This window comes from Rhea americana, unplaced genomic scaffold (assembly GCF_003343005.1).
Source record: "Rhea americana isolate MKP2758 unplaced genomic scaffold, rheAme1 scaffold_399, whole genome shotgun sequence".
Lineage (NCBI taxonomy): Eukaryota > Metazoa > Chordata > Aves > Rheiformes > Rheidae > Rhea > Rhea americana.
The window spans coordinates 32,660-47,127 of record NW_028186533.1 but is presented as its reverse complement, the minus strand read 5'-3'; the positions used below and the strand labels follow the sequence as shown (position 1 = coordinate 47,127).

Here is a 14,468-nt window from a genome sequence, read left to right as displayed (position 1 = left end):
GGCCATAAATGTCCATAAGGTGCTGAGAGGCAGCAGTTCAGCCCTTCTGGGAGCCAGGAGCTGCACGCAGCCCTCTCGTGCCTGTGGGACAGTAAAGCAGGTCTGTAGTGGGTTGGACAGGAACCCAGGAGCCTTATTCCAGCTTCTCTGTCCCAAGGAACATCCAGGGCTGAATGGAGGCAGATCAACACCCACATCATGCTCCTCTGGGGCATTGCAAGGACTCRTGCTGATGAGACACTGTCCAAAGATACTGGGGAAGCCATCATGTGTGATGACTGCTGTCATCTCAGATGCTTCAGACAAGGTGAGCAGTACTGTGCTCGGACTATATCCCATCTGCCTCAGCCTGGAGACCGCCCATCACCTCCAGGAAAGGACACAGACACCATCCCTTTGGGAACTTTATTTCCAGTGTGCTGTTGGCTCTTCCCCCCCATCCTAGTGTTACAAGTGCTACAGCATGTGTAACATACCGTTTCCAAAGTGCTAGTGAGGCCCCAAAAAACGGGGCAGGGGAGACATCCCCACTCCTTTCCTCTTGTGCCAAGGACATGCCATGGCTCTGCCTGCTGGAGGCACTGGCAGCCTTGAGCAAGGTGCCCCACCCCGCCTTGGCACCCGCCAAGCCGTGGCCCCGTGCCATCTGGCAGGTTGGGAGGAGGAGGGATGCTCGTGTCATTTGAGCAAAAGTCCTGAGTCAAAAGATCTTCTGTGTCAGACACCCAGAAGGTGCCTCTACACACACACACACACGTGCATACACATGCACACGCACACACAGGTGTACACGCTGTGCTCGGTCCCTGGCTGGCTGTCTCATAGGGATAGTCTCTGTGTTTGAAATGCAGTGGTAGGATCCTTCTTGCACCAGGCTATGAYCCATCTGTGGCTCCTGGTGGTGCTGGAGTCACAGTCGGTGTGATCTGAGTCCGAAGGGGCACCTCGGCCTTACGGCGTCTGGTCTGTCCCACGCAGATCCGCCGCTGGTCGGGGGAACGGAGAGCAGGACGTGCTGTGGGGCTGGTCTACGGGCAGCTGGCTGGGCACCAGCTCCTCCACAAAGCCACTGCTGTCGGACTGGCCGCTGTTGGCATGCAGCATAACGCCTAGGGCACGGGGGACACATGCTGGCACAGAGTGCACAGCTAGGTTGGCCTGGCCACCACCAGCACATGCCAGGACACTGCTGGGGGCTGCACTCAGCGTGCTGCCCTCGACTCCAGCGGAATGCGCTGGGACTGCGGGGCAGACTCCAGCCTGGAAACCTGGCAGCGCAGAAGGTCCCATGGGGACCATAGCTCCTGCCAGTGAGAAGCTTGAGTTGGGTTTGGCTCAGGGGCTGCAGGAGCAGTGCTCCTGTGCCAGCACTGCCTGGGCTGATGAAAAGGACCAGGGCTGCTCCACTCCAGCACTCACTGCATGGAGGAGAACGAGCTCCAGATACAGTTGCCAGCAGCAAGCTCACTGGAGCTGCACAGAGCAGAGGGGAGAGATAGACAACAGCATGGAGACAGATCCTGGGAGCCAGAACCTCCTCATGGACCCATGCTCCATGGGATCCCAGCTCTGCTGTTCCTCAAAGCTCCAGGAACAAGACTCAAAGGCTTTTCTTGGGGTTCTTGGGATCAGCACAGCTTAAATTAGACCCAGTCCCACCAATGATCTGCTTCTTCACTGGCTCCCCACAGCCACTTCTGCCCCTGCACAGATGGAGATATCTCACAACTTACTTCTTCGGACCCTCATGGAAGGAGTGAGGGAACAACCTGCTTCCTCATGGGCATCACCATCATCCTCGCTGGCACTCAGCACCTTCAGGTGAAACACACCAGGGCTTGGTGAGGAGCTGCACCAGGACACGGGCTGCAAGGACAGGCTGGGATGTGTGTGYGCATGAGTGCATGCATGTGTGCAGGCATGCAGGTGTGTGCATGTACATGTGTGCACATATGCAAAGGTGCATTAGTGTGCATGTTTAGGTGTGCATGCRTATGCATTTGAGGGTGTGGGTGTGCAAGAATACACTAGCATGCGTGTGTGTGTGTATGTGTAAGCATATGAGCATGTGTGTGTGTGTGAGTGCAAGAGCAGGACAATGTGCCCACAGCTCCAGCTCCCTCCTGGAAAAGGCTCCATTTGAAGCTCTAAATCATTCAAATCCTAAAAGCCTGAATCATTAGTAACGCACCAGGGACATTTACTGCTCCAGATCTTTTCTGCCTCATGGCGTTTTACCCTGGATTATCCACCAGCCAAACAGTCCCATGTAACACCCTGTGCACTGCTGCTGCTCACTGCCAGCCCCCTTCTCCTCTCCACTCCTTCCCCTGGTGCCTGCTCCTCTCTGCACCCGCTGACACCCTTTTCCCACCCTCAGTGTCCATCCTGCAGGTCTGCACAGTGCCCTGAGTGTTTCCATGACCCATAGGGAGCCGTCCCTTTCCCATGCACCATACTCCAGGGCCCTCYAAGCGTCACCTCACCTCTTCCATCTCGAAGGAGTCCACAGTCTCATGGGAATGCGTCTCTGGCCAGCTGGGATGGAGAGGTGAGATGCCTCCCAAAACTGAAGCCTGTCGCCTTGACACATCACCCTCTTTCCGTTCACTGTCCATTCGGTCACACATGTGGGGCCGCCCCCTGCTCTGCTGGCCCCATCTGCCTCCGGATCTCGGCTTGCCTGRCCAAGGGGAACATGCTCCACAGAGGTCTGAGGTCTTGTCTGGGCAGTGCAGGGGGCACTGTGTGGACCTTGYGTTCATCTGGGGTGAGGTCCCCCAGGAGCCGGAGCCAAAGCCAGAGTCTCCTTCAATTCCCAGCCCCTCTGGCTGCTCAGGGGTGACCCACATCCAGCTGGCATGGATGGCTGTGCAGCCTGGCCTTGGAGACAGGGTGGTGTTTGCCTGTGTGGCTGCAGGGTCCGTCTGGTTGTCGTCTGCCTCCTCAGCACCCTGAGCCCAAGAAGGAGCTGTCGTTGTAGGGCTGTCACTGCTCACCTGCCRTTGGGAACAGGGCCACTCCAGATGTTCTGGTTTGGTGCTAGTTGGAGTCTCTAGTGGAGCTGGCCTTGGTGGTGATTCTCGCTCCCCTCTACAGCACAGTGGGGCAGGCTCACTGCCATGCCGAGGACATGTGGGAACACTTTGAGCCATCTGCAGGGATGGTGACGCTAAGGAAGATCCCTCTGCTCCATGCTGGCGCTGCGAGGCTCCCACAGGCATCTCAGTGGTGGCCCCCTCCGAGCTCTCRATATCAGCTGGGTCGAACCGAAATCGTTCTTCCCTGGCCCGCTCCAGCACCTCCTGCACCACCTTGCCCAGGCTGCTGGGCCGGCTGCCCTGAGTGGTGTGCACCTGGCCAGGGCTCCGCGGACTCTCTCCAGCCCGTGGCAATGTGTACAGGCACATCTTGGAGACGGCCTTTTTCAAGCGGTCCACGGGCGACAAGATCTCGGGCTTGGCGGGGGTGATGCGGATGTCAGGGATGTCAGGACAGGCCCAGATGAGGCGAGTGGGTGAGATCCGCTGCACAGGGGTCTTTGAGACGTAGGAGTACAAGCAGAAGAAYGCGTCAGCTGTCGCAGCCAGGGCCTGGACCTGCTGGAACCGACCTGGGCAACAGGAGGTAGGAGGGACAGACAGGCCAGGTGAGGGATGCTTGGTGGATGGATGGGGCTGGCCAAAGTCATCAGTGCGACTTTCCTGGAGTTACCCACAGTCTGGGAGCCAAGTCAGGCTGTTGTGGGGCTGCAGCAGGGATGGGATGGGCTCAGCATGCTCTCCCAGGGCAGGTCTTGCTCTCCCTGACTCACATATGSGGAAACTGAGGCACAAGAATGTTTTTCCTGCCATCCCAAAGGAGCAGAAGCAGGGGCAGAACACAGCCACCTTGATGGAAAACCTCTATCTCCTGCTGACTTACATGCATCCAACCCCCACACGCAAGCTCTCTTCCAGAACACGCAGTAGAGGTAGCCAAGCATTGAGGTCCAACCTCATACTGACTCCCCTGCTGCTGTCTGCAAGATTCAGGGCAGCCCCTGCCAGCTAGGACTTAGAGGCCCATGTGTCACTCACTGGCCAGCATCAGGCAGGGGTCCTCCATCTCCATGCGCTGCACTTGGGCCTTCAGGAAGAGTTGGAAGTCAATGCCCTTGGCCTGTGAGGGCGCTGAGAAGAAACGTGCTGGGATGCGGGCCATGGCCTCTGGCTCACTCTGCACAAAGCCCAGGTTGTAGAGAATCTCTTCGGCGTCTGCCTGCCACCACTGCAGGACCTCAGAGATGCTGTGGAGATGGCAGCACCAGCTCAGCACCAGGGCATGGTCCCCTGGTGGTAGGGATCTTGTCTCACACTCCCCTTCTCCTTGTGCCAGATCCTACCTAGAAACCCATGGTCCTACCTGGAGCTGGTCTTGTTGGTGATGCTGGAGAGGACGCTGGATGCCATGCTGTGCCCGAGGTTGAGGTGCTTGTCCTGCAGAGCTCTGTGGCAAAGAGCAACCAGGCAGTGTTACAGCCTGCAGCAGATCCCTGCCATGCATGAGGACAACCCACCACCAGAAGCAATGGTAACTGGACAGGGGGTGGGCATCACTGGAGGTCAAGTAGCTGGGCCTGCAGAGGCCATGCAAGGTGCAAGGGACCAGCCTTAGTGGCAGTGCTGGGCCACACTGGACTGTGCTGGGAGCAAGGACTACCCAAAGGGCAGGGGCCGAGGGTACTGGGGCTGGGATGTTGAGAGTGAGATGACTCTGCATGCATGGAGATGAGGAGAGGTRGCTGCCCTCGGGCCCACGGACAGCACCTCCAGGGACCCAAAATCTCACCTGCCCGCAGCCTTATCATTCCTCGGTAGCAGAAGTGCTGGAAAAAGGAAACACAGAGACGGCAGCGAGTGAGACAGTGCTTTTCAACAGCTCAGGCAGGGTCCTGGGCAGTGCCTGGGATAGGTCCCACACCCACCACCCACTCTGGAGAAATACATCCTTCCCAGGCAGCCAGGCCACAGTCTCATCGAAACCGCTCTGGAGTAAAAGCTACCCATGTCCATCAGTCTGCTCCTGTCTGACCCCTGCTCCTCCAATTCCTCCAGGACTGTTCTGCCCCTGAGGTGACAGTGATGCTCGCAGGAAATGCCATCCACCACCCTCAAGGCACTGCTGTGCCCAGAGRTGGCTGATACCTTCAGCTCCCAGAGTCAGATCATCCTCAAAGCTGGTCCCGTTGCTCCCACATCCTGCAAGAGAGCAAARTTTTGAGAGGTGCAGAGAAACACGGAGAATTTCTGGAGCTGGGGACAGCATCAGCCGCCACCCAGCAGGCTTTGATCCTCTCCAGAGAGCCAGAGACAACTTGGTCTCCCCATCATTCTACATGCCTTATGCACAGCCCACGAGCTAAACGGGCTTTGGGGAGGTTCAGGGACCATGAACAGCCCCATCTGCATTCTGCAGTAGCACCCAGGCACCCCAGCTCCTCACAGGGCAGAGTCGGTGYGGGGCAAAGCCTACGTACCACAGGGGCCCGGCAAGCACAGCTCCTCTGGCAGGATCTCCACAGATGACCTGGGCCCAGAACAAAACTCAGTTATTTCCCACTCAGATGTCCCTCCTCAGCACTGCCTGTCCCCGCAGCCCTACTACAGCCTGCTCCCATCCCAGGGGGTGGAGAGGGATGCCTGAGCATGGTGGGTCCTGACCGRGTGCGCTAGGCCACAGGGGCTGTGTGAGGAGACAGGGACAAGGTTGGGGCTGGATGACAACCTAAGGAGACTGTGGTCAGAGGCTTGCAGGTGGCTCTATGTGGGGCCTGCGCGCTTGCAGGGAAGGCAGCCCCAACCCACATGGGGATTTCCTGGAAGCGCTGATGTGACGCMAGCTGTGGGAACAGCTCTCTTGCACTGGCAAGGCACTGGGTTAAGGTGCTGTGGCCTTGGAGCRCAGCAGAGCCGGGGCCATGAGCCATCCGTGTTTCCTGTGCAGTGGTGAGCCAGGAGCGCGGGGGATGCCGCGGTCCCGCTGGCGCTCGCTCACACACATGCGCATCAGCCTCAGCGGTTGCAGCTCTTGTGCAACTTCCAGGAACGACCAGGCATGAGCCACAGGTTCCCGGGTTGAGCGACCACGGCAGACACCAAGCGTCATCCCACGGCCTTCGCTGCGTCTGTGGTCTGCAGTGACATTATGAAAGGGTGCAGAAAGCACCGTGGGAATTACATTTGAAGGCATCAGGCCTGACCACGTCTCTGCACTTGAGGAAACCAGAAGTTGCCAAAGAGCGGAGATGCTGCATGGTTGAGTTCAGAAAGTTGGATGTAAATGCCAGTGTAAGGCAGAGCTTGCTGAGTTTTCCCRGGATAAATAACTGCACTCATGAGCAGGATGGACAACAGAGTCATGCTTGTACAGGAGACACCTCCAGAGCCCCCACAGACCCCATATGGGGCATCCCTAGAGCTGTCCTGTCTGCACCCCACAGCCCTGGCCAGCTCACCCACAGTCCTGCAGCCACGTCTCGATCTTGTTGGAGGAGACTCCTGTGGGGAACAAGAAAGGCCCATGAGATAAACCAGGATGATCCAAGCGTGTAAGGATCTGATTTAGCCACAGTCACGCTCTCAGCATCCCCCGCATCCTCCCACAAGCAGCAGGCTCCTCTGCATGCCAGCGGTGCGCACATCCAGCCCACCACACACCGAGCCTGGTAAGGAGCGACGATACTCAGACCATTCAGAGAGAGAAAGAGGGGGCTCCAGGATTTTATTTCTTACATTTCTTCAAAATCTTGGAAAGCCACAAAACTGGTCTCAGCACAAAGGCATCACATGCCTCCTGCCTCTGCTGTCCCCATTGCTTCCCCATCTAGACCAGTAGCATGCACATCCCCTTGCCACCAGGACTGAATCCAAGGGCCTACAGAGCCACCAGTCCCACTCAGAGGATTTACCCATGGAGAACCAGGCTGCAGATGTAGGGAGTGGGTCTTCCAAAAAGAAACGGAGCTATTTCTGAAAAAAAAATAAACTTCTCCAGGGAAACTTTCAGGTGTTCTAGGAGAAAATTACGAGGGAGGGAGAGCAGGGGCTGTTACTGAGCCACTGGCTGACTGTAAAGTACTCCGTCACCCTTAAAAATACRTGTAGGTATATAGATTTCTGTTCACATACACACACACGCATACACACACACACACCTACTCCAATTCCATTTTCACACGCACATGTGTATGCCCCAAATTCATACACACACGTGTTTCCAAAAGTGCCAATGCACATGCAAGCACACATATATCCGTGGGCAYGCACATACTGGTGTGCAGAACCAAAATTTGTATCCATTTGCATGCATAAGTGAGCAGATGTGCACACTTGCAAGTATGTGCATGTTCATACATCCACTTGCACGTACACACATTTCTAAATGTACCAAGCCACACGCGAGCACATGCACCTCCATTTGCATACACACGTCTGCACATACATCCATTTGCACGCGCACACTTGTGCAGATGTGCACACGTAGGCATATGCGCACATTCATACGCCCATTTGGGCATGCACAGGTGTGGGTATGCACACTTACACGCATGCACAGACAGGCACATTTACATGCACACACACACCCCAGCACACACATGCACATGTACACACACACACACACACACTACAGCAGACACACATACCCTAGCACACACATGTGCATGCACACACATGCCCAGCGCACACATGCGCATGCACACACGCATCCTAGCACATACTTGTGCATGCACAGACATGTGCATGCACACACACACCCCAGGCTCTCCCTGCAGCCCCCAACCTTCAAGGAAGACATCATCCAGGTGAGGTGGCTGCAGCTCAGGGACATCCTGCATGGCCGCAGCGGCCTCCTCCTCCACGACAGTGGTTCGCCAGCACCGGCTCTGCCTCGCCCATGCGCGTCGCTTCTCCCACGAGGATGGGCTGAGCGCCGATGCACCCTCCATGGTCTGCAGCACCAGGTGGGCCGGGGCTCTGCTGGGCACAGAGGAGACCCTGTAGGGATAGGAGAGCTGTGAAGCTGTGTCCAGGCCACGAGGCATGAGTAGAAGGGGTCCTATGGCCTCCTTCAACTCCAATCCATGGGAAGATGCCAGGGSGTGTTCCACAGCCATGAAAGTAGATGCCGGGTGGGGACTGTGCATGGCTCCTCTCCCCAGGATGCATTTCACAAGGCATTATCAAGGCCCAGCAAGCCACCACCACTCTGGGTGACCAGACGACTCCACTAGTGTCCCCTTTGGCATCCCATTCCCTGTCCTGACATGCTGCYCTCAGCCAGTGGCAAGTAAAGATCCCAGCTCCAAGCCCAAACSCAAGCAGAGCTCAGGGAAATGGGCCAGGGTCATGGAGGAGCTGGGACCCCACAGCTCTCATCCCCCAACATGATGCTCAGCACTACTTAGGAGAAGACCCACACCTGCCTCTGCTGATTCCAGGGGTGTCTTGGGCTGCAAAGAACTGATCAAGCATTTAAGGACACCCCATGCTCGGATCTTGCTGTCAGCTCCAAGATCTAGAGAGGAAGGCTCCACTTTGTCACTAGCTGTCAGCTCTAACTGCTRGTTGGAAATGGAGACACTAGGCTGTCCATAAACCAAGGAAATCTTTGCAGCCCAGTCTCAATTTGATCTGTGGTCCCTTGGGGCAACTCAGAGGTGCAGCATCTCTGCCAAGCCAGACCCTCACATTGCCATATGTGTTACCAGGGTGGGTGGGCCACACTGCTGCCCACCCACAGGGCAACACAAGGCCCCCTCCAACCATGGACACATGGCCTTGTCGTGCAGTGGTCTCCTCATATGATCTATGCAASTCCTAAATCTCCAAGAGATCTGGGCTGTGACCTAGAAGCCAAGAAAAGCATACACAGCTGAGGCTGACACCATGGCTCCAAGGGCGTGGGGCACCACAGAGCCAGGGAGAGAGTTCAGGGCATGGGGTACTCCCATCAGCCCCGATGGGCCTTGCTAGCAACAGATCTCATTACAGGATACTCTGCCCCAGACCACGCATTGCCCCTGRGTGACGACGGGCACCCGCCGCACCAAGCTGCTGGAGGCAGGCAGAGCTGTGGGCAGCCTGGATGCGCACGAGCAAACGGAAGTGCTGCTGGGGCCAAGATAACGCWCACAGGCAGGCTGTCAGCCAGGGGCCAGGGCAGGGGGATCGGGCACGATCCAGCGGAGGGCAAAGGCCTCCAGAGGCTGGGACCATCCGTGGTGGGGAATAGACACGCATTTCCGCTGGCTCCTGTTTCCCCTCAGGGAGAAGGAGGCAGAGGCAGGAGTATGCAGGGTGGGTGCACGTCCCTGCTCATCTCTGCTCTCCATCCTACAGCCCCTGAGCTGGCAACACAGAGCAGAGTGGGGGGCTGTGTCACCAGGCAGCACAGCTTTAGCACGTCCCTGGTCCCGCATACTTTTGGGGGGAAGGAGCATCAGTGGGAAGTTGGGGAGGACAACCTGGGCCAGGGCCAAGGGGGCCCATGCCAGRGTTCAGGGTGCCAGACAGGTACAACTCCATCCCTGCACGTGCTGGGACTCATTCCTGCTGCCCTGTAAGGATCTCAATGAGGAGAGCCCGGTGCCAGGGCAGCAACTCACTGCAGCAAGCTCTGGAAGGTGAGCAGGGTATCCTACATCTGGGAGAAGGGGGACAAGCCTAGATGCAGCCAGAAGGAGCCTGGACTCCAGCACTAGTGACCCAAAGGATCCCATGCTCCTTGGTCACTGCCCGAGCCTGCAGACAGCCTCAAACACCAACTACACCAGCTGTGACCTGCAGCCATGTTTACTAACTTGCATGGGCTGTGGGGAAAACGCAGCCTCTGTCCTGTCTGGCGTATCCACAGCACCAGCTGCCCTCAGATAGCCCCGTCCTGCCCCAGTTCTCTGGGCAGATGCTCCAGCCCACAGCAGGTCCAGTCAGCAGGCAATGGGCCAGCACCAAGTCAGGCTTCGGGAACCACCACAGGCAACATGTGATGCACCAAAGCTGTTTCACAGCTCCCAGGACCTGGCAGCCTCTCTGCCTTGCCCCACTTGCAGAGCGAGGAGGTGAACAGCTCACATTCGGCAATCCAGAGCYGTCAGAGCAGCCAAGTTGCACAGCTGCTGCACGCCAGGCCCTGTCCCCAGGGAGCCCTGCTGCTGGTGGGGGATCTCCAGCAGGGACCTCAGCATCTGTGAGCCCATGGGCTCATCCCTTTTCCACCAGCAAGTCACTCCAGACCTTTCTGGCAGGCTTTGTACTCAAAATCAGCCTCTGGTCCCTGCGACCAGGTAGCTATTGTGGGGCTGACAGCTCCATGGCTTCATGGAGTGCGTAGTGCGATGCTTGGTGTGGGGACCAGCCAAGCAGGATGCTGGGGAGAACCTGGGCAGAGAGCACCCATCTGGGCTCCTGGGTGCCCAGAGCAGGGAGTGTCCAGGACGTATGCCTCTCCATGGTGCCRATGATGGACACGTGGTCCCTCACCTCCCGCCGTATCTTTCCCTTCCACGGGGTGGATCCTGGCCAGGGATGGAGTTGCCCAGTCTGGGGAGCCAAATGGTCACAGAGGCCCCCAGCCCAAGTAAAACCATGCAAAGTCCCACAGCCTCCTGTCTTCCAACCCCAGCCTTGAGGGAAGGGTTCCTCCAGCAGTGCGGGTCCATCCACTCTTGCCACACGTCCCCATGGCTGGAGCTGGGCTGAGCCTTTTCCTGTGCCATCCCACAGGCGCTGTAGTGGGAGGAGCATCCCTGTCCAGATCTGGGCCTCTGCTCCACCACTGCTGGTCAGGAAAGGGAAGTTCTTTGAAGAAACAGCCAAGATGCTCGCCTCTTGCCAAAGGCCAGCGCAGCTCAGCCTTTGTGCTGTAAGTCTGCACTCCAGTGACAGGGGATCGCCCGTGTCCACAGTGTCCCTTCTCCAGAGCCCTTGCTGCTCCCCAAGCTGTGGGTTGAGTTGCTGCCCTCACAGTTTCCAAGACCCCCACAACCCCTACACAAGCACAGCCYCAAGCCTCCATCCTTGCCCTGATTGCTTCTCCTCCTCAAGACACCTTATGAGGAAAAGCAGCCCACAAAATGATCCACCAACACCCAGAGTTGAGACTCACTGGAGATGGGGGTTCACTCCCGGAGGGAGGTGATCCAGCCTGTGGGAGGCTTGTATCTAGGGCTGATGATTTCAGGTGTCCAGGCACCCAAGGGCGGGCTTTCACAGGGGATCCCTCGATCCCCACCCCACAGGGACCATGAGGTGTCTGGTCCAGAGCTGGCTCAGGGCACCCACACCCAGGGACCGCCAATRTGATCCATCTCCTGGGTGCCCCTTTGCAGAAGCAACTGAGACCCAGCCATGCATSCTCCTGGCCTGGAGCTGGCCCCAGAGGCAAAGGGCCTTCCCCCAGCATGGCGTTCCTGTGACACAGGGCCACAGCTGTGCCAAAAGTCCCCAGCGGAGGGAGGATGCAAACAGAGCACGTCCTTGCCACCATTTCCCCATTTCGCCTCCCACCGAACCAGCCCCAGACAGGATGCGGGACGGGCTGAAGCCCCAGGCGGGACCTTGCAAACCTTGGGGGTTTGCTGAGCGGAGCCTCCCCCCAGCACCGCGCTCGGAGGTAGAGCCAACCCTGGCTCCCCCAGCCCCTCCGTGGCTCTCGGGGCCAGGATGTCACCTCAAGGTACAGGGCTGCACAAGAGCGCACAGGCACGCGGCAAGCCGAGGTGCYCGCTGCAGCCCAGCAGACCTGGACTTCCCCGGGCAGGGATGGTCCCCAGGCTGGTGTGGCTGGGCAGCCAGGGACAACCCGGCCTCGCACCCCAGCCCAGACATTCACTGGGGCCACATCCAGCCCGAGCAAGCTGCACAYGGCCGGGATCGGCTCTCCCAGCCCCCCAGGACCCGCAGACGCAGGAGGGGAAGGGACATGCTGGCACTCACCCTATGTGAAACTTATCTGCCTCCCTGCCACCTCCCCAGGGCACGTGGGACACCACGGCTTTGCAGAGCCGAGCAAGGGGCCGTGGTGTCCAGGTCCATGGATCGGGGACACCAAACGGTGTCTTGCTTGTTCTAGCACATCCCGGAGCAGCCCATTCCCACCCTGCCCTCTGCCACCACCAGCTCGGTCCCCATCAGTCCCTCCTGTCCTCGCTCTGCTCCCTGACCCCTCTGCGAAAGGGGCTTCTCTTTGCTCCAGGTGCAGGAGTCATTTCTCCCGGACACGAGGCCTCCCCGCTGCCTCCACACCCCTCGTCTCTGCCCTGCAAATTGGGTCCATCCACCTCTCACTCTTCCGCCTGCCTGTCCCAGGTCCCCGCTTCCCCTGCGACGCTCCGCGTGCCCCGGCCCCGAGCAGGAAGAGCGCTGCCCCGCTCCGTGCTGCTCCGCCGGCGGGCGCTCCACGTAGCCCCCCGCTCCATCACTTACCGGGCAGCCCCGGGGTGGGCCGCGAAGCGCTGCCTATCTCCAGAGAGGGGCCATCAGCCGTGGCGTCCTGCCGCCCCAGTGACGTGCCCGGCCCCCAGCGGCATCTGTCGTCAGCAGGCAAGGAGGAAACTCATCTGTTTTGAAGAGGAAATTAAAAAAATCAACAACGAAACCTCAAACGTTGACCCACATCCGCTACCACAACGGGAAAAACTTAATGAGCTGCCTACGTGGGCGAGGGTGGCTAATAATAGCACAGGCCCCAATACAGCCACCCGGACCTGGACCATCGCCCTTCCCATGGACAAGAGGGGCACTCAGCTTCTGGAAGAGGGACCCAGGTGTCCCGGTCCTGCATCCAGAGCCTGCTCCAAGGGCTGCTGTGACACCACATCTGGGAGCTCCTCAGGTCCCACAAAGACCTTGCTGTGCTGCCATGGGCTGCRGGGGCTGTGGAGGAGAGAAGGGAGGTTCCCACAAGAGCGAGGTGGTAGACTAGGGATGAAGGGGGGCCCTGCCACCTCCCTGAATCTCATTCCGAAGGACCTGTGCTGAGAGCCCAAACTGTGTCTGTTCTCCAGCCCACGCTCCAGGGCATCAGTGCAAGGAGCCCYGTTCAGCTCCAAGCAAAGAGCTAGATAACCTGGGGCAGGATCATGCCTGGACGTGCATCCAGACTGCTCTGGGCTGAGGAGCACAGGCAGGCCYGCTCGCGCTCAGCACAAGGTGCCGCAGCTGTGTGGGCACTGCATCATGGAAAAAACAATTTACCGATGCTTCAGGCTGCCAGAACGAAGCCAATGCTTTCCTGGAGCCTGCTGCACTAGACCTGGAGACATCTGCGCTGCTTTGCACCAGGCAACACCGTAGCCTTTCCAGCCCCCCCCCCCCCCGCCTTGCATTTAGCCAAAGCAAAGCAAGCCCGTGGAGGAAACAGGACACTGAAGAAACCCAGCGAGCAGAGGAAAACGAGCCAAAAGGGTGATAAAGTCRAGCTTGTCATTCCAAGCCATGTATGCCAAAGCACTGATAAGGGAATGCTGCACATGTGTGTGGCAGATGTGACTTTTCRAAGTCCTGCCATTGGTCATGGGCAGATGACCCAAGCACTACATACCTCTGATAAGCAGATACAAACCAGCTTTTCCCAATGGGGAAGGCAYCTGGGATGGGTTGGGCTGGCCTGATCTGCTCTCAGGGCAGGTGGAAGTGACTGCTGCTGCAACAAGCCATGGGCTGGCTGTGGTTTGAAGGCTCAAGGGAGGCGAGGGGGTAAATGGGCAATGCATCCAGCTCTCCTTGAYGGTCATTTACAGAGCGTGCAAAGCCCCTTCTGTCAGCACAGAACGTGTGACCGCAGACAGCATCTCTGCTCCCAGCAGCTCCTCCAGTATTGGGCCAAAAGCATCCAGCAACATGGACAGCCTTAAACAAGGGACAGCACTTACCTACAGGAGGGAAGGCGTGGAGATGTTCAGGGCTCCAGAGCGCTGGAAGAAGCGCACCCATGGCCAGAGGGCCACCGAGGCTGAGCCATGGGCCAGCAGTGCCCAAGGGATGCTGCCAGCAACTGCCAGACACCAAGAGATGGAAATAGAGAGTCTCAGAGAGTCCGTCAGTATTCAAGCCAGGATATCACAGAAGACTCTGAGGAAAAGCTCTGGGACGTAGAGTGGCTTTAACCCTTTCCTTTCCAGAACTATCTTGATGCCCACAGCTGCCCATGTTCCCGTGAGCCCTCTCCGTCTTCTTAGGGAGGACTCGTGCTCAGGCTGGCAGATCACAGCCGTGCACCCAGGTGGTTCGGTTCAGGCTGTGACAGTCACCTCCTCCCTCCAGCGTGTTTGCTGCTCCCTTGCTTTTCCCACCCAAAAGAGGAGAGGCATTCCCGCAGACCGACGATCAGACCACTGGATTGCGCTGAGCGAAGGACCGATCCCGGGGGAGACCCACTCACTGGTGTCTCATCTACATGTTCAAATCTGCCAGGAGTCAGGCTTTAAT

General features: G+C 58.2%; 1 protein-coding gene across 2 annotated transcripts; it reads right to left on the bottom strand.

Annotated features, from left to right (window-relative positions):
- Positions 1-408: 408 nt before the first annotated feature.
- Positions 409-12,553, bottom strand: TESPA1 (thymocyte expressed, positive selection associated 1). 2 transcript variants are annotated; one of them, XM_085313840.1, is made up of 11 exons: positions 12,465-12,553; positions 7,822-8,036; positions 6,497-6,539; positions 5,519-5,568; positions 5,187-5,240; positions 4,831-4,867; positions 4,405-4,488; positions 4,080-4,288; positions 2,487-3,613; positions 1,734-1,866; positions 409-1,109 (listed from the first exon to the last, which is right to left on the bottom strand). In XM_085313840.1, the coding sequence occupies exons 2-11, from the start codon at positions 7,985-7,987 to the stop codon at positions 952-954; spliced, it is 2,061 nt and encodes a 686-aa protein (XP_085169966.1). In that variant the 5' UTR covers positions 7,988-8,036; positions 12,465-12,553; the 3' UTR covers positions 409-951. The 2 variants fall into 2 exon arrangements, with proteins under 2 accessions (XP_085169966.1, XP_085169967.1); XM_085313841.1 differs by having other exon boundaries at positions 1,734-1,815.
- Between the last annotated feature and the right edge of the window lie 1,915 nt (positions 12,554-14,468).